General features: G+C 43.8%; 1 protein-coding gene across 1 annotated transcript in view; it reads right to left on the bottom strand.

Moving 5' to 3' along the window:
• LOC126175425 (WW domain-binding protein 2) overlaps window positions 1-25,333 on the bottom strand; it is a 129,037-nt gene that overhangs the window by 14,998 nt on the left and 88,706 nt on the right. The window contains exon 6 of the mRNA XM_049922223.1: window positions 21,157-21,242. Within this exon, the coding sequence (XP_049778180.1) occupies window positions 21,157-21,242 (86 nt within the window). The remainder of the gene's footprint in view (window positions 1-21,156; window positions 21,243-25,333) is intronic.

Below are 25,333 nucleotides of genomic sequence, written 5' to 3'. Positions count from 1 at the left end.
CCAATGAGTTAGAAATTGCGACGGGGTTCACTAATGTATCATGCGCGACAGTGAGCCCAGAGACCGGGGAGAAACTAGGTGCGCCTGAGAACTGTCGAAGCCGACTCCAAACTTCCGAGGAGGGAGTGAAGGTATTAAATGAGCTAATAAAGAATTTCCAGCTTGCCTTCTTGCTATCGCGGATGACACGACGGCATCGCGCTCGGAACTGCTTATAGCGGATACAGTTGGCCAAAGTAGGATGGTGGCGGAAAACGCGGGGAACACGTCACCGCTCACGCATTGCGTCACGGCATGCCTCGTTCCACCAAGGAACTGGGGGGCGCCGGGGCAATTTGCAGGTGCATGGTATTGAATGTTCCGCAGCTGTAAGAATAACATCGGTAATATGTGTGACCTCATCATCAACGCTGGGAAAGTGACGGTCATCGAATGTCGCTAGAGACGAAAAAAGTGTCCAGTCGGCCTGGGCAAACTTCCAGCGTCTCTGTCGCATATATGGCAGTTGAGGCTGCAGTCTAAGGACACATGGAAAGTGGTCACTCGAGTGTGTATCATCAAGGGCGAACCATTCGAAGCGCCGAGCTAGCGGAACAGTACCGACCGCAAGGTCCAAATGAGATAAATTTGTCGTGGAGGCAGACAAAAATGTGGGGACCCCAGTGTTGAGGCAAATTAGATCCACTTGGTGGAAGACGTCTAGCAAGAGTGAGCCACATGGACAAGGATGTGGAGAACCCCAAAGCGGGTAGTGGGCATTGAAGTCCCCAACCAGCAAATAGGGGGGTGGAAGCTGACCAAGAAGATGAAGGAGATCAGCTCGTGCCATTGGTGTAGACGATGGAATGTATACAGTACAAAGAGAGAACGTGTATCCAGAAAGGGAAAGACGTACGGCGACAGCTTGGAAGGAACTGTTTAAGGGGATTGGGTGATAATGGAGAGTATCATGGAGAAGAATCATGAGTCCTCCATGGGCTGGAGTGCCTTCAACAGAGGCGAGATCATATCGGACGGACTGAAAATGAGGGAGAACAAAGCGGTCATGGGGACGCAGCTTTGTTTCCTGAAGACAGAAGATGACCGGCGAGTAGGATCGTAAGAAGATCGACAATTCATCCCGGTTGGCTCGAATGCCGCGGATATTCCAGTGGATAATGGACATAGGGTGAACAGAAAATGGAGGAATGTGACGAAGGTTGCTGTCAACTCAACGACTGCTCAGAGCTTGCGACCGACAGCATGGAATGGCATTCAGCCGAAGGCAGAAGATCCTGATCCATAGGTTGTTCAGGAGCAGCTCCCGCCAGCAGTGCGCCACAGCGACACAGAAGACGGCCGAGGGTGATTTCCGCCAGGTGGTGCTGTAGATGGGACATGCCTTGGCGGAGAAGGAGAGGAACTGGGTTTCTTTGTAGCCTTCTTGGAAGTATGATGTTTAGATGAAGGAGGAACCGATGGTTGTGAAGTTGGGGTACGTAAAAAATCTTCACGAGTATGCTCTGTTTTTGAAGTCTTGGTGTCTGACTTTTGGGCTCGAGATTTAGCAGAACCCGACGAAGGGTGAGCCAGAGAGTGGGCAGGCGAAAGTGGTGAGGGTGAACGGGCGATCTTTGCGCTGGCCGATCTGACGACCGTGGCACTAAAGGTAAGGTCGCAAGTCTGCGTGGCCGCCTCCTTTGTTGGCCGAGGAGAAGCAAGGACAGTGCTGTATTTTCCTGTCGGAGGCACGGTGGGCTGTCGACTGGCGAATAATTTTCGAGCAGCAAAGGTCGACACCTTTTCCTTCACTCTTATTTCCTGGATGAGCTTTTCGTCCTTAAAAACGGGGCAATCTCGAGAGGAAGCAGCGTGGTCACCCATACAGTTGGTGCAGCGAGGGGATGGAGGTGGACAAGCACCCTCATGGGCATTCTTGCCACATGTAACACATTTGGCCGGATTGGAACAGGACTGGCTGGTGTGATTGAACCGCTGACACCGATAGCAACGCGTAGGGTTTGGGACGTAAGGGCGAACGGAAATTATCTCATAGCCTGCTTCGATTTTGGATGGGAGTTGAACTTTGTCAAATATCAAGAAGACAGTGCGGGTTGGAATGATGTTCGTGTCAACCCTTTTCATAACTCTATAAACAGCCGTTATGCCCTGGTCAGACAGGTGGTGCTGAATTTCTTCATCAGACAATCCATCGAGGGAGCGTGTATAAACGACTCCACGCGAGGAATTTAAAGTGCGGTGCGCTTCAACCCGGACAGGGAATGTGTGGAGCAGTGAAGTACGCAGCAATTTTTGTGCCTGGAGGGCACTGACTGTTTCTCACAACAGGGTGCCATTCCGTAATCTGGAACAAGACTTTACAGGACCTGCAATTGCGTCAACACCTTTCTGAATAATGAAAGGGTTGACCGTGGAGAAGTCGTGGCCTTCGTCAGACTGAGAAACAACAAGGAACTGTGGCAACGATGGAAGAACTGTCTGTGTCTGAGACTCAGTGAACTTACGCTTGTGAGCAGACATAGTGGAAGGTGAGGAAATCATTGCGGAAGAATCCCCCATGATTACCGGCGTCTCCGATGGCGCGCTCCTCCCTTGTGGGGGCCCTCTGAGGGCACTCCCCGCCTTAGGTGATTGTTCACACCTCAGGTCACACCTCCCGACAAACGGACGGAGGGACCAATCGGCACTTTCGGAAGGTATCAGCTCGGGTAATCACCCCTCCCTGGGCCTGGCCGTTACCAGGGGGTACGTACATGTCCTACCTGTCTACCTGGGGCGGGGAATTACGCGTTACCCCGTCACCGGCTACGCACAAAAATGCGTGGGTCGGCCTTCAGACACGCACAGGGAGGAAGAAAGAGAAAGGGAAAAACAAAGAAAGGGAAAGGAAAGAGGAGAGGTCTCAAATGCCGCAGCGGTGAAAAGGGTAAAGAGAAGAGGTAAGGAAAAGAGAAGGATGAAGACATACAAGCAGAGAAGGCGAAGAATGCGGTACATTTACGAGCGTCCGTCTCCGGATGTAGGCACAAACCATACTCCCAGAGGGGGAGAAAGGGAAGGAAAGAGCCAGAGGCGAGGGGAGGAGAGGTGAAGATGGGGGAGAGGGAAGGATGCGGAAAAGGAAGGTATGCAGCCCAGAAAGGAAGGAGGGCAACATTAGCTCGGGGTCCCGTGCTCGCTATGCACGTATCCACAAAAGAGTTGTGGACCCCCTGGGGGGATCTGCTCCAATGTCTTCCCCATGCAGTTAAGGAGGGCAACACTATGGTAACTAATTGGGCATATACGGTCGTTCCCAAGTTTTAAAAAAAGGAATTAAAATTGCCTCACGCCATGAGTCGGGAAAGTGACCTGACACCCAAATGGCATTAAAAAGTGCAAGGAGGGTATCCTTGTTTCGCATTGCAAGGTGCCACAGCGTACTGTAATGGATCCTGTCATGACCAGCGGATGTTTCAGAAGTCCCACACAGTTCAGTATCCAGCTCTCACAAGGAAAATGGGCAGTTGTAATCTTCATCAGAGTTGGACCACATATCCAAACTACACCTCTCAGCAACCGCTCTATGGTGCTGGAAACCTGGATCCTGACCGGCTGTTGCAGTAACTGTGGCAAAATACGTCACCATATTCTGGGAAAAGTCTTGCGAATTGGTTTTGAGAGTGCCCCATTACAGCAGCAGAGCAACACTCGGCACTCCACCAAGGGACAGGTTGCCTCTTCTGTTGTCCCGTAGACTGTGGAATGGGTGCTCCAGCGGCGTGGTGGATCATTTTGGTAATATGGTCCACCCATGCCTCAACATTTGCACAATGTTCTAACTGGGCCAACTGGCTATAAACTACTGGGTTGTCTCTTCTGAGGACCCATTGCAGCTGTTTCCCTTCAGGTTCCACCCCACTTGGCAGGTGAACCCAGATTGGGAAGTGATTACAAGTTGTTGACCACTTCCCATTGAGCAGTGTGAGCACTTACTGGAGAGAAAAGTGCGAGATCAATGGCAGAGAACAATTCAGTTCCTGTGCAGGAGTGTGTTGTGTCCCGTATTTAGCAAGTTTGCATATGATACGAGAAGCCTCTCAATTGCCCCTGGGCAGGTAGTTGCAGAGTCCCAAAGCACATTGTGTGCATTAAAATCACCACAGAGGAGGAAGGGGCGGGGGAGCTGTGTAATAAGGTCAGTTAGGGCCTCTTCATGAAGTGCATAATTTGGGGGCAAGTAATGGGAACATACTGTCAATGGATGACATGTGCACTGATACAGCAACTGCTTGTAAAGCCATCGTAAAAGAGAGGTGAGGACTAGTAGTGGGTACTGATGAAAATATCTGTGCCTCCTCTAGCTCTCTCTCCACTCAGGTCTTCCTTTTTGTGGAATACATATCCTTGTAGCTCAGGGGTATACAATTGATGAAGATGATTCTCCTGGAGACACAGACACAGCGGTCTACCCAGAGGTAAGAGTGTTCCTCCACATGCGTCCTGAACCTCTGCAAATTCCACTGTAGGATGGGAGCCATTTCATCAATGTGGTTTTAATTTACCCGTGTCTTTTCACTGCAGAGGTGAAGCACTTGTAGAGTGAGGGGGAGTAGAGGGGCTGCCTGGATCCGTGACACATAACTTCATGATGTCCTCCTCATCAGTCAGACGTGAAAGAATGTTGTCTGACTGTGCTTGGGGGCAGCTTTTGAACTGAACATCATGAACCTTTCCCTGCACCCTGTCCCTTTGAGAATGCATGGGAAAGGGGGCATCGAGAGGCACTCTGCTTCTTATGTGCCTTCTTAACACTCTCTAAGGAACTGCTGCTGGTCTTTTCTGTGGCAGCTGCTTGGATTGCTTTACTCATATTTGTTTTGGCTTGGCATGTATACATGCAAGTACAGGTGCTGGTGGTGAATGGTTGTATGCTGCACAACATCTGTGTCGAAGCATCAACCTTAGAAACAGGTTTCTGTACCATGGAAGCACAAGAAGTGGTAAAGATGGGAGGTTTCGTTGCCTTATATTACTTTTTGGCTTCAGCATAGGGAATCCACTTGGTAACTTTCAGTTCCTGAATTTTTTGTTGTTCTGCAAAAACAGGGCAGTCTTGGCTCCAGACTGGGTGGCTCCCAGACCAGTTAACACGGACTGCTGGAGATGGACAGTGAATCCCAGCTTCATGGGCTGTCTTCCCACATTTCCCACAGGTTGCTCCACCCCGCAACTCAGTGCTGTGTGAACAAAAGGCTGGCATTTGTAGCACCACACAGGGTTAGGTACATAAGGCCAACCCTAAGTTGGATGAAACCTGCCATGATGTGGTCAGGCAACGTTGAATAATTAAAGGTCACAATGAAGGTGGTGGTCTTCTCAATTTCTCCATTTTTCCTACGCATCCTTTGCTCTATGTCCACCTATCCCCTGTAATGCCCATTCCAGTTTAAGTTCGGCTATGTCGATATCCGTAATGTCACGGCACGTGACAATGCCCTTGCCAGAGTTAAGGCAGTTACACAGTTCAACAGTTACATCATATTCACCCAATTTTACAGTCTTCGGAAGTAGTTCCACCTGCTTTGCCCTGTTAGTGTCAACCAGTAGGGAACCATTCTGCAAACCAGTACGGAACCATTCCACAGCCACATAACAGGCTTCAGGCTTCCAGGAAGGGGGACACTTTTTCAAACACCCCTCCTTCCTCTTAATGACCAAAAACACATTTTGATTTATGATTCCTTGAGCCCTGTTCCTATAATTCAGCTGATGCAGGTTACCAGGAGGGCTTGCCTCCCTCATTCATTTGGAGGATTGGGTGTGAATACTCCCAGGCGATACACCCTTCCCACTTGAAGGAGATGATGATTATTTTCAGGGTTCTATCTCGGTCCCATGAGCAGCTAGGGAAACAAGGGTCCACTCAGGCAGAGCCCTGTGTGTCTGAGAAAGCCTTATACAAGTGAGGTGTGGCAGGTTCCCCAGAAGTTGCCTGCTAACAGCTGTCCCACCTCAACAGCCACTTCATCAGTGCGCAGCACACCTTGAGATTGAAGGTTTTTTATGGAGGTTTTTACCATACTCATGAGCCGGGCGGTCAAGCCAAGATCCCCATTCCCTGCCACATACAACGTTCCACTGCCACACCACACAGGGGTCATTGAAGCATGCCCAGAGTTTACAGTAAAAGCAGACACGGCACTTACCAGTCCCCAGCTCAGGAACCCTGGGGTCACCAAGCCCGTACTCAGCAAACAAATGCTGAGCCTCTGAGGATGAGAGGGGGGAAAGGACATAACAGTGGCAAAGGTTGACTTCATGATGAAGTTTGTCATATTTCTGACGAGCTCAGTGTAAGATAAACAGTCAAGGGACTTTTATTCCTGTATCATCTTTTCTTTCTTATAAGGTGGGCAATCTGGTGAGCGTGGAGAGTGATGGTCATGACAATTAACACGCATGAGCGGAGAATACAGGGGATCCCCTAATGGAGTGGGTGTCAATAGTCACACATAGAGGGTCCAGCATACAGTGTGAAGTCATATGACCAAAACACTGGCATTCATAGCACAGCATAGGTTTAGGTACATAAGGCCTAATCCTAAGTCAGACAAAACCTGCCATGATGTGGTCAAACAATGTTGGGTGGCGGGACACCGGGCTTAATGTCACAACCACAACACACAACTTTGACCTTCTCTGGGAGAGTATCTCCCTCAAATGACAGAATAAAGGCACTGGGTTTGGTGCAATTGCCCTTATGACATTTTTGAACATGCCGAAAAAATATGAATGCCCTGTCGCTCCAGATTGGCCTGGATTACCTCATCAGTTTGAAGGATGACGTCTCTATGAAAAATGACCCCCTGAACCATATTCAAATACCTGTGAGAAGTAATGGACACCAAGATGTTACTAAGATGATCATTAGTACAAAGGGCTACAGACTGGGTGGCAAAAGTAGTTTTGATCAACAGTGAACCCAACTGCATCTTACTGAGAAAATCCACTTTGCCAAACTTTTCTTTGGTATTTTCCACAAAAAGTAACAGCTTTGTGGCAGTGAATGTGTCCCTGTCTAACCTAGGGCAGACCTGGTAGTGGGGAGAGTATTTCACCCTAAGCCAGTGAGCATGGCTCTCCCCATGGTGTATAGCCAGGTAAGGGAAGGCCACAAAGTCATAAGAAGTAGCAATAAATGATCCATTACCAGACAAAAGGGACAGCCATAGAAGGATGGCCAGTTTTATGGAGCTTGATAAGTTTCATGTGCAAAGCACTTGCCCTGATACCACCCACTCTGATCAGGGCTCTTCCCAGGGGCACCACCCAGCCACAGTAAGGGTTGTCTGGCATGACAGCCATTGCCAGGAGTTCTGATGCTCCAGAATCCCAAGCAGCCACTTCTACACATACATGGAGAGGCAACAGCTCAAGTATCTGAAGTGTGATCCCTGTGTTGTCAGAGACCTCAGCCAAATCAGTACATAACAGCCCCACCACGCGGGGTAGTTACAGTGCTGGTGATATGCTGGTTGGAGATGGGCTATGGTGGAGAAGGAAGAGGTGTAGGAAGAGGGGATGAGAGATCTGTGCCATAGAAGGTATGGAGGGAGTTCTTCCTCAAATGGCAGAGAGAAAATTTAGAAGTGTTGGTCAAACCCCAAAGTGGGCCAAAAACACCAAAAAGAAAGGTGGTTGTTGTTAGGGTCTTCAGTCCAGAGTCTGGTTTGATGCAGCTCTCCATGCTACTCTATCCTGTGCAAGCTTCTTCATCTCCCAGTACCTACTGCAACCTACATCCTTCTGTATCTTTTTAGTGTATTCATCTCTTGGTCTCCCTCTACGATTTTTACCCTCCACGCTGCCCTCCAGTACTAAATTGGTGATCCCTTGATGCCTCAGAACATGTCCTACCAACCAATCCCTTCTTCTGGTCAAGTTGACCCACAAACTCCTCCCCAATTCTATTCAATACCTCCTCATTAGTTATGTAATCTACCCATCTAACCTTCTGCATTCTTCTGTAGCGCCACATTTCAAAAGCTTCTATTCTCTTCTTGTCCAAACTATTTATCGTCCATGTTTCACTTCCATACATGGCTACATTCCATACAAATACTTTCAGAAAGGACTTCCTGACACTTAAATCTATACTCTATGTTAACAAATTTCTCTTCTTCGGAAACGGTTTCCTTGCCATTGCCAGCCTACATTTTATATCTTCTCTACTTCGACCATCGTCAGTTATTTTGCTCCCCAAATAGCAAATCTCCTTTACTACTTTAAGTGTCTCATTTCCTAATCTAATACCCTCAACATCACCCGTCTTAATTCGACTGCATTCCATTATCCTCGTTTTGCTTTTGTTGATGTTCATCTTATATCCTCCTTTCAAGACACTATCCATTCCATTCAACTGCTCTTCCAAGTCCTTTGCTGTCTCTGACAGAATTACAATGTCATTGGCGAATCTCAAAGTTTTTATTTCTTCTCCATGGATTTTAATACCTACCCCGAATTTTTCTTTTGTTTCCTTTACTGCTTGCTCAATATACAGATTGAATAACATTGGGGAGAGGCTACAACCCTGTCTTACTCCCTTCCCAACCACTGCTTCCCTTTCATGTTCCTCGACTCATAACTGCCATCTGGTTTCTGTACAAATTGTAAATAGCCTTTCGCTCCCTGTACTTTACCCTCAGAATTTGAAAGAGGGTATTCCAGTCAACATTGTCAAAAGCTTTCTCTAAGTCTACAAATGCCAGAAACGTAGGTTTGCCTTTCCTTAATCTTTCTTCTAAGGCAAGTCGTAAGGTCAGTATTGCCTCACCTGTTCCAATATTTGTACGGAATCCAAACTGATCTTCCCCGAGATTGGCTTCTACCAGTTTTTCCATTCGTCTGTAAAGAATTTGTGTTAGTATTTTGCAGCTGTGACTTATTAAACAGATAGTTCGGTAATTTTCACATCTGTCAACACCTGCTTTCTTTGGAATTGGAATTATTATATTCTTCTTGAAGTCTGAGGGTATTTCACCTGTCTCACACATCTTGCTCAGCAGATGGCAGAGTTTTGTCAGGACTGGCCCTCCCAAGGCCATCAGTAGTTCTAATGGAATGTTGTCTACTCTGGGGGCCTTGTTTCGACTCAGGTCTTTCAGTGCTCTATCAAACTCTTCACGCAGTATCGTATCTCCCATTTCATCTTCATCTACATCCTCTTCCATTTCCATAATATTGTCCTGAAGTACATCGTCCTTGTATAGACCCTCTATATACTCCTTCCACCTTTCTCCTTTCCCTTCTTTGCTTAGAACTGGTTTTCCATCTGAGCTCTTGATATTCATACAAGTGTTTCTCTTTTTTCCAAAGGTCTCTTTAATTTTTCTGTAGGCAGCATCTACCTTACCCCTAGTGAGATAAGCCTCTACAACCTTACATTTGTCCTCTAGCCATCCCTGCTTAGCCATTTTGCACTTCCTGTCGATCTCATTTTTGAGACGTTTGTATTCCTTTTTGCCTGCTTCATTTACTGCATTTTTATATTTTCTCCTTTCATCAATTTAATTCAATATTTTTTTTGTTACCCAAGGATTTCTACTAGCCCTCGTCTTTTTACCCACTTGATCCTCTGCTGCCTTCACTACTTCATCTCTCAAAGCTACCCATTCTTCTTCTACTGTATTTCTTTCCCCCATTCCTGTCAATTGTTCCCTTATGCTCTCCCTGAAACTCTCTACAACCTCTGGTTTAGTCAGTTTATCCAGGTCCCATCTCCTCAAATTCTCACCTTTTTGCAGTTTCTTCAGTTTTAATCTACAGTTCATAACCAATAGATTGTGGTCAGAGTCCACATCTGCCTCTGCAAATGTCTTACAATTTAAAACCTGGTTCCTAAATCTCTGTCTTACCATTATATAATCTATCTGCTACCTTCTAGTATCTCCAGGATTCTTCCATGTATACAACCTTCTTTTATGATTCTTGAACCAAGTGTTAGCTATGATTAAGTTATGCTCTGTGCAAAATTCTACCAGGCAGCTTCCTCTTTTATTTCTTAGCCCTATTTCATGTTCTCCTACTATGTTTCCATCTCTCCCTTTTCCTACTCTTGAATTCCAGTCACCCATGACTATTAAATTTTCGTTTCCCTTCACTACTTGAATAATTTCTTTTATCTCACCATACATTTCATCAATTTCTTCATCATCTGCAGAGCTAGTTGGCATATAAACTTTTACTACTGTAGTAGGCGTGGGCTTCGTGTCTATCTCGGCCACAATAACGCGTTCACTATGCTGTTTGTAGTAGCTTACCCACACTCCTAGTCTTTCATTCATTATTAAACCTTCTCCAGCATTTCCTCTATGTATTGATTTTGTATTTATGACCCTGTATTCACCTGACCAAAAGTCTTGTTCCTCCTGCCACCAAACATCACTAATTCCCACTATATCTAACTTTAACCTATCCATTTCCTTTTTTAAATTTTCTAACCTATCTGCCCAATTAAGGGATCTGACATTCCATGCTCCAATCCGTAGAATGCCAGTTTCCTTTCTCCTGATAACGACGTCCTCTTGACTAGTCCCCGCCCGGAGATCCAAATGGGGGGACTATTTTACCTCTGGAATATTTTACTCAAGAGGACGTCATCATCATTTAACCATACAGTACAGCTGCATGCCCTCGGGATAAATTACGGCTGTAGTTTCCCCTTGCTTTCAGCTGTCCACAGCACCAGCACAGCAAGGCCGTTTTGGTTAGTGTTACAAGGCCAGGTCAGTCAATCATCCAGACTTTTGCCCCTGCAACTACTGGAAAGGCTGCTCCCCTCTTCAGGAACCACACGTTTGTCTGGCCTCTCAGCAGATACCACTCTGTTTTGGTCGCACCTATGGTACGGCCATTTGTATCGCTGAGGCACGCAAGCCTTCCCACCCACGTTAAGATCCATGGTTCATGGGGGAATGAAAAAGTAAAGACAAGGGGTATAAAAATGCAAGGAATACAAATGAGTGACATCAGTTTTTATCAATTGGGGTCTGTAGATTGAATCTCTGGTTCATTTTCCTTCTGGTCATTGGCTTGTGCTTTTCTGGTGTGTAATGTTTGTGAGGCAGGCGAGTGCGGAACTGACTGTCACAGAAGGAAGGAGGAAGTCAGTTGGTGGAAACGTGTTGTCGTGCAGTGATGGTCAATTTCTTGAATAATTCACTCTGCGGGAACCAATGCAATGGAACTGACTTTGATTATAATTAGCTGATTCTGGTGTGCTGGAAGGACACCCCTTTCCTTTAGAGTTGTGCTGTGTGATCTAGTTTGGCGGCATTAGCAGGCTCTGTTACTGCCCTGCCCTACGTGATTCTTCCCCAAGTTGAGAATTTATGCTTTCCAGGAAGTTTGGATTCACTGTGGGGTCTCTGTCACTCACAGAAAGTGTCTGAACCTGCCCACTTCAGTGTTAGCTGAGTGCCCTAAGTTGCTTTCCTGAAACATAACTTAGTTGTGATCCTGAGGTGTGATGATTGTGGCAATAGTTTTTTACTGTTTGGTTTTAAGATACCTCCAACAGCAGAGTTATTTTCACCGTGGTGAAATCTCTCCCTTAATAGTATTTCTCCTTGGCAAATGATGCCTAACACTACTCTCACCATCTGTGCAAGCAGTGGGAATGTGATGGCAGTCGCAGGTGCTACTAGTGCTGTCATGAACATTTAGATTAATGTGCTCTTTTAATCATAGTTTGGATTCTGATCTGACAAGATCTATTAGTATAATGGGTGCACTGACACAGAGCTGTGAAATTTTCTGTGTTGGCACGCTTGAGTACTTTAAGGTGAGAGTCCTTATCTGGTTCTTGGAACCTGATTTGGTCTGCAGACTGTCTTGTACTAGTATCTGAACATTCTATTATTAATAGAACCAGGATTTCACCCACAAGCGAAGTTAAACATTGTTATTTAAAATCTACTTTGTTAATCATTAATCATCATTTCCCAGTGGCTGTTGTACCTTATTCCGAATAGCTTGTTCAGGCATCATCTTGTAGCATGACACTTATTTTATGAGCACACTGCTGTTGCTTGATGAGTCAGCTACTGTTTCTGCAGTCTATGTGTGCAACTGGCCTGGCCTGACAAGGGTCAGTGCACTTGTGGCACAATATTACTGGCTGGCATTAGGGATTTGCTGCTGCTGGTGTGAAGCTGCTCTACAGCATGGTGACTGCTGCCTAAGTTCTCTCTTCACTGGTTTACGTGGGCTTAAAGCTTTCCAGATTTTGCATATCTTTTGCCTTTTGGTGCCATGCCCTTTCTGTATTAAGTTTTCCCTAGCCAGGTGGACCATTTGTTGGTCCTTTTATTTGCTGCAATTTGTCAGCTCTCTCTGTTAAATACTGGTATGCAATTTGAAACTATTCTGTTACCTCAGGACATTTAAATTAGTTTAAACATATTTTATAAGTTTGTCTACATCATCATTACAGTTGACTTTTAAAAATCTTGCTTTAAATTTGTTAGGTCTCTTTAACGACTGTTTTAAATTTTGGTCTGTAATTTAAAGCCATCCTGTTAGCTTGAAAACTTAAATTTGTTTAAACATTTTACCTGATACTAAATTTGTGATAGTCATTGTTACATTTGACCTTCAAAATTTTGTTTTAAATTTGTCAGGTCTCTTAAAGGACCATATAAAATCTTCAGTGTGTAATCTAAAACCATTGTGTTAGCCTGGGACAGTTCAGGTGTCCTATTTGTTTAAACTTTTTGTTATCGGTGTTAAATTGGCTAAGCCATTGTGCTCCTTTGCACTTAAAGCATTTCACTCACTGGTTTAGGAACTACTAATTTCTAAAAGATTATTTAATTGTGCTTTACTATTGTTGCTTTTTTAAAAAATTGTTTAATAAATGTGAATTACTCAGCAAATAATTAAAGTTATCATAACCTGGAGCCTGGTACTTCCTTGAATTCCTGTTAACCTGACTTGCTGGAGTTTAACAGGAAACCAGGTGGATAGTAAACAGAGAGGGAATGAGGGGGCACTGGAGAAAGAGCAAAGACAGGGAAGGAAGGGCATGGAGAAGCAAATGCAGCTCAGGAAGGAAGAATGGGATGCAATAGCTCAAGGCCCTGTGGGCACCACGCACAAACTCACGAAAGAACCGCAAGCCCCCTGGGAGGAGATGAAACAGTGAAGACATCAGAGGATCAAATAAGCAAAACAACAAAGCCCTGTAGAAAACATGAGATATTGAATTCAATTGATGAAAAGACGAAACATAAAATTCAGCAAAACAAGCAGGCAAAAGCACGCACAGATCTCTAAACACTAAGACTGACAAACTGCAGAATGGTTAAGCAAGATTGGAAGAGAACACATACAAGGTTGTGGAAGTATGCACAACAAGAGGGAAAGGTAGACACCACCGACAGAAAAAGATATCACTGGAGAATGCTCAAATGGAGAGCAGAACTAAGCAAGAAGGAAAAGGTGGAATGAAGTTCGCGCACTCAGGCTTCGCAGCGTGACTCCTCACATGCCAGCGATAAAAAAATGTCTGTAACAAAATTTTGTCCAGTGAGAAAAAGGCTGTTAAAGAGTGGCAATCTGGCAACACTGTAACCACATTACAGTAACTACCTCTGTCAGCACGTATTAGTTATGGTGTACAGTTGGTGCAGTGAATAGAGTTTTGGTTTAGCATGCAGGAGGTCGAGGGTTCGATCCTGGGTTCAGGTGCATTTTTTTTTTATTTGTTAATTTCATTCTTACTTTACATAATGTAATATACACCCATTCTTAGGTCACATGTATACTAAATTTACAACATTTTGTAATGCCGAACATAAATACATGGTTAGACAAATAAGAAACAGACAGTTGAAACAAATGACCTGTCATAGGACAAAATAACTACAAAAACAATATTAGTTCTGAGATGCTAAACATGATAGCACAGTACAATAACACATCTACTTGTCATTTATCTACATGTAATATGAGTGCTTAGATGTCACACATTAGCAACCAGTGACAATAATAATGTCCATATTAATGACCGCATGGCCTTCACAACTGAATACGCTGTCCTCAGATCAACAAATGCTCAAAGTGGCCTCGCTGCACATCCAAACATTGCGCAACACGCCAGATCACATAGCTCTGGACCCTTTGCAGCAAAGCTGCATCCACAGTAACAAGAGCAGCATGAACACACGCTACCAATTCTTCCACATTTGTCGGCAGAGTAGAATACATATGCTCCTTCAGGTGTCCCCACAGGAAGAAATCCAGGAGATGTAGGTCAGGTGAACATGGTTGCTACACAACTGGACTTCTATGTCTGAGACATTTCCCTGGAAATGTTTGCTCAAATACTATCACATGTTAATTCTAGAGTGTGGAGGTGCACCATCATGTTAGAATCTTATCCTCTGCCGAACATGTAATGGAACATCTTCCAGCGCATCAGGCAGATAGTTTAAGAGGAATGCATGATACCTTCATGCTGTCAACCAGTCAGGCAACAAACACCTGTCGCCCAATATTCCAGCCCAGACGTTGATACCAAAGCAAACTTGATATCCACGATCACAGGTGACATGTGGGTTAACCTCATACCAATGGTGGGAATTTTGCATTTTGAAGACACCCTCACGAGTGATTGCTTCTTCATCTGATCATATTACAGTATTCACGAAGTCATCGCTGGCTTCCTGTTGTTGTTGGAACCATTCACAGAATTGCATCCGCTGATGGCGATCTGCAGGATGCAGGTGTTGCGTGAAAGCATAATGGTAGGGGTGCAGCCCATGCTCATCCAGCATGTTAACAACCGTGTCTTACGAGAAACGCAGCTGCCTTGCTACACTGCGTGTACTTCGCTGAGATATGACCTCCAGAATAGCTTCCCCACTAGCTGGAGTAATGCAAGTCCGTGGATGACCTCTGTCACGCAATGATGGAAGGAGAGAACCTGACTCCCGGAGGCGCAGCTCCTGATGACGAAACAAATTTTTCTTTGCATAGTGTCGACGAGGATATCTAGCAGCATGTTCACGAGCGGCAACACCAGCCTGGTTATCAGATACACCAAGGACCAGAAGCATATCCACATATTCATTGTCTGTGTACGCCGTATGTCTGCCACACATGTTTAGAGGTTTACAATATGAAAATTTGGTACATGTACACATGTACATTGAAGTCTGACATGGGTGTGTTACTCCACTCGCACATAGCCCCAGTCGGGTGGACAGCACATACAGAATAAACACACTGTCAGTCCTGCACGCTGTTCCAGCTAATGCACATTACCCTCTGACAGATATTGTTCTGCATGATTCATGCCAACACCACTAATTGCGAAATGTTCGATTTCGAATGACACAGTTTCCCTAACTGTAATAGACATGATGTTTCCACAATCCCATTGATAGAATAATAATAATAATAATAATAATGCATTGAGATATTTACTAAACTCAATGCTGAAAGGCATAATTAGTGGGACCATGGCAATAACACATACAAATAGTAACCAAGTTTGGACATTATTCGCAAAGCACATTGCTAATCCCACTGGTAACGTAAGGCCCTAACAAAACATAATGGACCTGAACGAGACAAGATTAATGGTTGGTATTAATCTATGGGACCATTGGAGGAGGGTACAAAGAAAACAGGTTTTGCAGCTAGTAGATGAAGTGGTGCGAATAAATTCATGCCCACGATGTGGAAAGGGCTTCATTCAAAGCTGATCACTCTTCTGTTTCTACAATTGTAGTATGTAAGTGTAAATGTTTTCTAGTGGACCTGCTGCAATTGCTGTTGACGATTAAGATGCCAGAAACCATAGCACCTGGACTACTTTTATCAAATAAAAAACATATGCCTCAATCCAGGATCGAACCATCGACCGCCTGCATGCTAACCCAAAACTCTAACCACAAGTAATGAGTGCTGACAGAGATAGTTACACTACATATGTTTACAGTGTTGCCAGATTGCCACTCTTAAATGTCCTTTTTCTGCCGAATATACTCACTGGAAGAAATTTTGTGAAAGACATTTTTTTTATTGCTGGCATATGAAGAGTCGCGCTGTGAAGATAGAGTGCGTGAACTTCGCTGCACCCTGTATAGGGCTATACAAGGAAATGAAATATATGACATCTTAGTAGAAAGGGAAGGGGAAGTAAATGGCAATGAGATGATAGATGTAAGTACGTAACATTCCCCCAGAATTACTGACGTCCTTGGCAGAGTATGCTATGACAACACTATTCCACTTAGTGTGCAAGATGTATGTGACACACAAAACACCTGTAATTTCAATTCCAAATAAGGCAAGTGCCGACAGCTGTGAATAATACGGAACTATCAGTTTAATAACTCGTGGCTGCAAAATACTGACAAGAATCATTTACAGAGTAATGGAAAAATGGATAAAGCTGACCTCAGGAAAGATCAGTTTGGGTACTGGAAAATGTAGGACATAGTATGGCACTGATTATCCTTTGACTTATGAGACAGTCTGATGGAAAGTAAACCTACATTTATAGTATTTGTTGATTCAGGCTGCAGTTATAAGAGTTGAAGGACTTTAAATGGAAGCTATAGTTGAAAAGTAAGTGAAAAAGAGTTGTAACCTATCCACAATATTATCCAATCTGTAAATTGAAAACACATTAAAGGAAATGGAGGAGAAATATGAAAATAGAATTAAAATTCAAGTTTGCCAGTAACACAGTGATCAGTTGAATGACATGGATAGAATCTTGAAAATAGACTGGAAAATGATTATCGATAAAAGTAAAATAAACACAATGTAATCTAGTCAGAATATCAGGCAATGCTGAGGGAATCAGATTAAAAATTGAGGAAATGAAAGTGGTAGACGAGTTGTTATCTGACTATCAAAATTACTGATGATGGCTGAAATAAAAAGGATATAAAACGTAGACCGACAATAGCAAGGAATGTATTTCTGAAAAAGAACAACTTGTTGACATCAAACATAAATTTAAGAGTTACAAAGTTGTAATACTAAGGTTTTACAAACAAATAATATTTTTACTTTTACATCCTGTGCATATACAAAACCTGCCATCTATTATCCACTCAAGTGTGAGTGTGTGTGCGCGCGCGTATTTTGGCAAGTCTCATCATCTTTCTTTTTAGATGTATTTTTCCCACGTGGAATGTTTCCCTCTATTATATATATATATATATATATATATATATATATATATATATATATATATATATATATATATTTTCTAAAAAGAAAGATGAGACTTACCAAACAAAAGCGCTGGCAGGTCGATACACACACAAACAAACACAAACATACACACAAAATTCTAGCTTTCGCAACCAACGGTTGCCTCGTCAGGAAAGAGGGAAGGAGAGGGAAAGACAAAAGGATTTGGGTTTTAAGGGAGAGGGTAAGGAGTCATTCCAATCCCGGGAGCGGAAAGACTTACCTTAGGGGGAAAAAAGGACAGGTATACACTCGCACACACACACATATCCATCTGCATATACACAGACACCAGTTTTAACAACTAAAGTAACAGCTTAGTAAAGCCTTCATCCTTATTCCTTGTCATGCCCAAAGTCAATGCTGAAAATTTACTTCACCAATCTCCTTAACCTCAGAACTATGCGTAACACATTAACAACTACAGTCATTGAGGAATGACTATTTCTTTTTGTCAGACTTTATGGAGGTTGTCTGTTGGAATGGACCGGCTATTTTAATTTCCAATTCTTTCTTTCCTTTCACTGTAGGCATTACAGCACAAAGCAGCATTTTCCCCCCTTGTTAAGATTAAAGTATTGGCTCAAGGACCATATGAACTGATTTCTCCTCTCAGCAAATTCTACAAAAATCTACTGAAAAAAAAAAAAAAAATCACTAATACACCACATTGTGGTGATATTACACTTCGTTCCTATTTCCAAATAATCTTAAAATGTTGCAAAAATTTTCCAAATTCAGTCACATGTTCAGATGGACTGCCTTCATCCAGCACACGAATGATAGACTAACTTGACTATGGCAAGCTCAGTACCAGAACACCCTGCGGTGCTCACCTGACACCAAAAACTTAGTGAGGGAGTGCTGTAGCAAGACAGTGGATTCTCATTCTGGAGTAAGACAGAGCAAAACCCATTCTGGCCATCCAGATTTGGGTTTCCCATGATATCTATATATTGCTTACTATGAACACCAGGGTGGTTCTTTGAAGAGGACACAGCCAATTTCTGTCCGAGTCCGAGTGCACGCTCCATCTCTGTGTTGTTGATGGAAAAAATCGAGTCAAACTTACAAAAAACTCAACAGTATAAACCCACTTATCAGTATGACACTGCATCCCCTCTGGTGTGGACATGTGTTGATACCACAAGGAAGGGTATCATAAAAACATTGTATTCTCTTGAGACAAGCTTGCTCACAACAGTTGCACCTGGTTCTTGATATACTGGATACTGACACTGGCATATAGTTGATGTCTTAGCTGATCCTGCACATGCTCTACCAGGGACACATCTACAGATCTTGCTGGCCACAGAAGTATTATGTTCTTGCTGTACCATTGTGCCATCAGTTTCCTTAATCACTAGCAGTCACACCCTGAAGTTATACCCAATGACTCCTCATACCACAATACCAGGAGTAAAACCACTGTCTCCAAAACATTGGAAGTATTTGATTTCTTCCCAGGTCACCATGATACTCACCGACGATGGTCATCTGGGATAATAGAGAACAGTGTTCGTCGTTTAACATAATGTGACACCACTGAACACCATTCCATACTTCCTGGTCACGACATCACTCCAAACACAGCTATTTATGTTACTCGGTTAATGACATGGAACAGTAATTCCCTAGTCGAGCAGGCTGCTCATCTCTGGCCAATGGCACAGTATGACACAGACTGTTGTTCTTGGATGGCAGGCATAATGTGAAGGGCTTATGATGTGCTTGCTCCACAATATGACGAGCATCCCTTGTCATAGTTAAACATGGTCAATCAGAACCTTTACAATAATAAACTCTGCCAGGTACTAATGATACTCTCTCATGTGAGTATGTGCTATCTCTGTGTCCTTCACAGCGATGATGCGACATCCGACACTGTTTATGCCCCTCATACACCTTATCAGGCCTGGTAACAACATTAAACATGAACAATACTAATGCATTCTTGTGGGCACCCGCTTGTCACAGAGAATTCCAACTCTAATGACGATGGTGTGTACAAAGTTCAGTGATATCTGACCATGTCTTCTGGGTGCTGCACTTTTCTTTTCGAGGGGATGCTATGGTAGAATTTTCAAAGCTCTGGTACTTAATATCTACAGCTGAAGCTGACATGTGCAAACTACACCAAAATACACTCCTGGAAATTGAAATAAGAACACTGTGAATTCATTGTTCCAGGAAGGGGAAACTTTATTGACACATTCCTGGGGTCAGATACATCACATGATCACACTGACAGAACCACAGGCACATAGACACAGGCAACAGAGCATGCACAATGTCGGCACTAGTACAGTGTACATCCACCTTTCGCAGCAATGCAGGCTGCTATTCTCCCATGGAGACGATCGTAGAGATGCTGGATGTAGTCCTGTGGAATGGCTTGCCATGCCATTTCCACCTGGCGCCTCAGTTGGACCAGCGTTCGTGCTGGACGTGCAGACCGCGTGAGACAACGCTTCATCCAGTCCCAAACATGCTCAATGGGGGACAGATCCGGAGATCTTGCTGGCCAGGGTAGTTGACTTACACCTTCTAGAGCACGTTGGGTGGCACGGGATACATGCGGATGTGCATTGTCCTGTTGGAACAGCAAGTTCCCTTGCCGGTCTAGGAATGGTAGAACGATGGGTTCGATGACGGTTTGGATGTACCGTGCACTATTCAGTGTCCCCTCGACGATCACCAGTGGTGTACGGCCAGTGTAGGAGATCGCTCCCCACACCATGATGCCGGGTGTTGGCCCTGTGTGCCTCGGTCGTATGCAGTCCTGATTGTGGCGCACACCTGCACGGCGCCAAACACGCATACGACCATCATTGGCACCAAGGCAGAAGCGACTCTCATCGCTGAAGACGACACGTCTCCATTCGTCCCTCCATTCACACCTGTCGCGACACCACTGGAGGCGGGCTGCACGATGTTGGGGCGTGAGCGGAAGACGGCCTAACGGTGTGCGGGACCATAGCCCAGCTTCATGGAGACGGTTGCGAATGGTCCTCGCCGATACCCCAGGAGCAACAGTGTCCCTAATTTGCTGGGAAGTGGCGGGGCGGTCCCCTACGGCACTGCATAGGATCCTGCGGTCTTGGCGTGCATCCGTGCGTCGCTGCGGTCCGGTCCCAGGTCGATGAGCACGTGCACCTTCCGCCGACCACTGGCGACAACATCGATGTACTGTGGAGACCTCGCGCCCCACGTGTTGAGCAATTCGGCGGTACGTCCACCCGGCCTCCCGCATGCCCACTATACGCCCTCGCTCAAAGTCCGTTAACTGCACATACGATTCACGTCCACGCTGTCGCGGCATGCTACCAGTGTTAAAGACTGCGATGGAGCTCCGTATGCCAAGGCAAACTGGCTGACACTGACGGCGGCGGTGCACAAATGCTGCGCAGCTAGCGCCATTCGACGGCCAACACTGCGGTTCCTGGTGTGTCCGCTGTGCAGTGCGTGTGATCATTGCTTGTACAGCCCTCTCGCAGTGTCCGGAGCAAGTATGGTGGGTCTGACACACCGGTGTCAGTGTGTTCTTTTTTCCATTTCCAGGAGTGTATAAAGCAGAATCCCAAAAATGGCAAAAACTGGCAAATAAAATCACATTTCAACTTACTGAGAGGTAGACCAATCATAGACATATGTTTTGCACAGAGGTTGACCTCCTAAGTTATCAATAGCAAATGCTCTTGCAATAGGCAATGACCACACAAAGTTTTACTCTGTACTCTTTAGACCTTTCAAAATCTCTTCTTCCCCAACTACATTCGAACTATTCTAGGCTCTAAAGAAGTGATACTGAAGCCCAGTTTTTAATACACAACAAAAAGCCACTCTAAATGATGTTACATGTATATAAATTGCTATTCTGTGTCCATTTATCATACTTACATAATACGCAGGAGGTGGCACGTACGCACACTGTGGTCGATTTGGATCATAATAGGCACTCTGAGCTGCTTCTGCTGCTTTGGCATCTGGAACCGTACAGTATTAAGTAAACATTTCTTTAATACCCAAGTGAAATAAAAACATGCACGTCATAACTGTGTTAAAAACAGCTACAAGAATCATCTAAAACACACTTCAAAAATAAATCACAAAAATCACAGCAGGTGCTACTACAAAGTTCTACAATTATCTCAAAGGTTCATTTTTCACAAGGTAATTTCCTGATTTCAGATACTGATAACCTAATTAGTTTATCTAGAAATAATTTTTATGATTAGATAGGCATAATTTGAGGACTGGTACAAACACATGAACTCTTCAGCAATTTTGACCAAACAATATATCCAGAATTAATTTTCACCTCAGCAGCGGAATGTACAGCGATCTGAAACTTTTTAGCAGATTAAAACTGTTTGCTAGATACGGACTCATACCTGGGACCTTTGCCCTCTGCAGGTAAGTGCTCTACTACCTGAGCTATCCAAACAACTCATGACCCATCCCTCACAACTTTACTTCCAACAGTACTTCATCTCCTACATTCCAAACTTTACAGAAGTTTGCTGAATACCTAGCAGGACTAGCAGAACTGGAAGAAAGGATACTGCAGAGATATGTCTTAGCCACAGCTTTCAGTATAGTTTCTGGAATGAATTTTCACTCTGCAATGCAGTGTGTGGGGATCTGAAACTTCCTGGCATATTAAAACTGTTTTCCAGACTGGGACTCGAAGCTGGAATAGCTACCGTATTTACTCAAATGTAAGCCACACCTTTTTTCCAGTTGTTGTAATCCAAAAAAACTGTCTGCGGCTTAGAATCGAGTGCAAAGTAAGCGGAAGTTCTGAAAAATGTTGGTAAGTGCCATCACAACTAACTTCTGCCATCGAATATATGAAGCACTACACAGGCATTTCTTGCAGGCACAAAGATAAATACTGGCGACAAAACCTTTGTGTCAGTAAATACATTAAAAGAGAGAGAGAGAGAGAGAGAGAGAGAGAGAGAGAGAGAGAGAGAGAGAGAGAGAGGGGGGGGGGGGGGGGGGGGGGGGAGTAGAAAACGAGCTTTTCTTCTCCGCCCCGAGTTTTGACCACTGCATTTTTATACATCATCCAACGAAGTAAATAGAAATTCCGTATTGTTCATCTTTGAGTGTAGCAGCCTTTCAAATATTCGTAGCAACAAAAATAAATTTCTTTACACAAAAATACCAACAATGCACAAGGCTTTAGGACTGTTTCACAAGTTGATACACTGGGGCTCATTAAGATTTCACATAGCGGCATCTATTGCTCGTGGAATTTTGCAAAGTGCTTGTTGGTGTTAGTGAATCATAATGAAGCGCTTTCATTATAGTGCCAAATTCAAGAGGGGAGTTATTTCTTTTGCGGAACAAAGTTCTAATCGTGATGCAGGTCTGTGATACGGGATTGATGAGAGCAACGTCAGACGATGGCGACTGCAGAGACAAATTATTTGAATGTTCAAGTAGCAGGAAAGCATTTAGTAGGCTAAAGTGTGGCCGATATCAAGCACTAGAAGTGATTTTAAATGAGTTTGTTAAGGACAGCATCAGAAATTTTTGCCTGTGAACGCCGAAATTTTAAAAATTAAGGCACATGAAATTGTTAGAGAGCAAAAAATCGAAAATTTTAAGGCTAGTTGCAGCTGGATTGATCTGTTTATGAAGCGCTGGGGTTTTTCACTTCAGAGGCGAATTTCAGTTGCACAGAAGCTGCCGAAAAATTATGAAGAAAAACTTGTGGAATTTCAGCGCTTCACAATTAGGCAGCACACAGAAAAGCTATACCTTCTTGGTCAGATAGGAAATGCTGACCAAACTCCTGTATATTTTGACATGCTGTCAAATTATATGGTCGACGCCAAAGGAATGTAAGACGTAAGTGTTCTTACATCAGGGAGCAAAAAACAGTGGATGTCCGTCATGCTTGCTTGCACAGCAGATGGGACATAAATTACCCCCATTCATACTTTTCAAGCAAAATACTTTACTGATATCTGAAGTGTTTCCAAAAACCGTAATTGAACGAGCAAACGAAACTGGGTGGTTTTTGGTAGGACATGGTGCTGGAATGTATTAGGCGTGTGTGGAATCGTCCTGGCGCAATGCTTGGTTTACGCAGTCTGCTGGTATTAGATGCGTACGCAGGCCATACAACACCTGCAGTAAAACGAAAATTAGAGGAAAGCAAAATGGACTTGGCAGTAATTCCAGGTGAGATGATGTCAATTCTGCAATCACTTGACGTCTGTTTGAATAAATCATTTAAGGACAAGCTTAAACGCATGTATACACAGACTGGCTTTCACAAAGTGACAGACAACCGACACCAACAGGACATGTAAAACGCGCAAGTTTGTTGCAAGTGTGCTAATGGATTTATGATGCATGGAAGTGTGTTCCAAAGCAGACTGTGCAACAAGCATTTGAAAAATGTTCGATATTCAATGCACTAGATGGTACGGCGGACAATGGTCTGTATGACAAACTGAGCAACAAAGAATCAAGTGATAGTGATTCAGAATCATGACTGATATTTTAAACATTTTGTAAAAAATGTATTACAAACCTAATAAAATTTTGTTTTAAATATCAGCATTTAATTTCTAAGTTATTTTCATTCTTATTTTATAAGTGTTGCTACTCTGCATTGCACAGGATAGAAAAGCATGGAGAGCTGCATCAAACTAGTCTATGGAGTGAAGACAACAACAACAACAACAACAACACACACTGCATTTGAAGTCATCACTAAAAATCTACAATGAAAATCTGCCTGGCAAGAGTGTTTGGGATGTATGTCAATATGGGCAACTCTATGTTCTGAATTGTTTCCTACCTGTGACAACAGATGGTTGCAAATAGGAACTTTTATGAATCACATGCAGTATTCTCTTCACCCTAAGAATAATAAATCTAAGATGACTAATTTCTGTGCAGAATGTGGTGTAATAAAGAGGCGTCTGCAAAGATTTTCAAACGGAGAAAAATTTCCCTAAACTCTCGTTCAGAACATCATCTATCATACACAGTCTATTATTTGGTTCTTGTTGATCATAATCAAAGAAAGCAGCAGTGCAAGTAACAACAAATAGCAGTCTCTTGCAATTGTTTCGCTAATGAGACAATTCCTCTTTTTTTTATTGAAGCAGCAGTAGCGCGCACAGAAACAAGTCATGCCGCAAGTGGCGACAGGTCGTAAACACTCATTATCAGAATGCGACAAACAATGCATGACACAGTACAATAACGCATTTTCAGCTTAGAGTGATGTAAACACCTATAATAAAGAGAACGGCATTTATCAGATCAAAGCAAAATAAGCAATCGATTCAAATCAGATGAAGCAAGCGAAAACAGAAGGGTACCCGTATAAATACGGACAGAGCACCAGACGCATAGCAATGGCTACCTGGTAAAGTTTATCTGCTAAGCTTACGACTCGAACCAAACTACTGTAACTGTATCCTCATCCATTCGACCTAAAATTGTTTCTCATGTTACAATGGACCAACTTTGTTTCAATTTAGAGGTGCGGTCTAAAACTTTTCTCCCCCCTTGAATTTCAAGTCTCAAATTTCAGTTGTGGCTTAGATTCGGGAAAATTTTTTTCCTTTATTTCGAGTCTCATTTTTCAGGTGTGGTTTAGATTCATGTAACTATTGTGAGTAAATAGTGCACTTGCCTGTGAAAACCAAAGGTCCCACGTTCTGGCACACAGTTTTAATCTGGCAGGAAGTTTCAGATCCCCACACACTCCATTGCAGAGTGAAAATTCATTGCAGAAACAATACTGAAGACTGTGGCTAAGCCATATCTCTGCAGTATTCTTTCAAATCAGGACACACGCCGCTGCAGAGTGAAAATACAGTTCGGAAACAAAGCAATGGCCAAGACACGTCTCCGCAACATCTGTTTTTGTAGGAGTGCTAGCCCACTAGTTATGTAGGAGAACTTCTGTGAAGTTTGGAAAGTGGGAGATAAGATACTGGCAGAAATAAAGTGGACCATGAACCATGTTTTCATAGCTCAGTCAGCAGAGCACTTGCCTGAGAAAGGTAAAGGTCCCAGGTTCGAGTTCCAGTTGGGCATA

This window comes from Schistocerca cancellata, chromosome 3 (genome assembly GCF_023864275.1).
Source record: "Schistocerca cancellata isolate TAMUIC-IGC-003103 chromosome 3, iqSchCanc2.1, whole genome shotgun sequence".
In the NCBI taxonomy this organism is placed as follows: domain Eukaryota; kingdom Metazoa; phylum Arthropoda; class Insecta; order Orthoptera; family Acrididae; genus Schistocerca; species Schistocerca cancellata.
The sequence above is the reverse complement of the archived record's forward strand: the minus strand, read 5'-3'. Positions and strand labels throughout refer to the sequence as shown.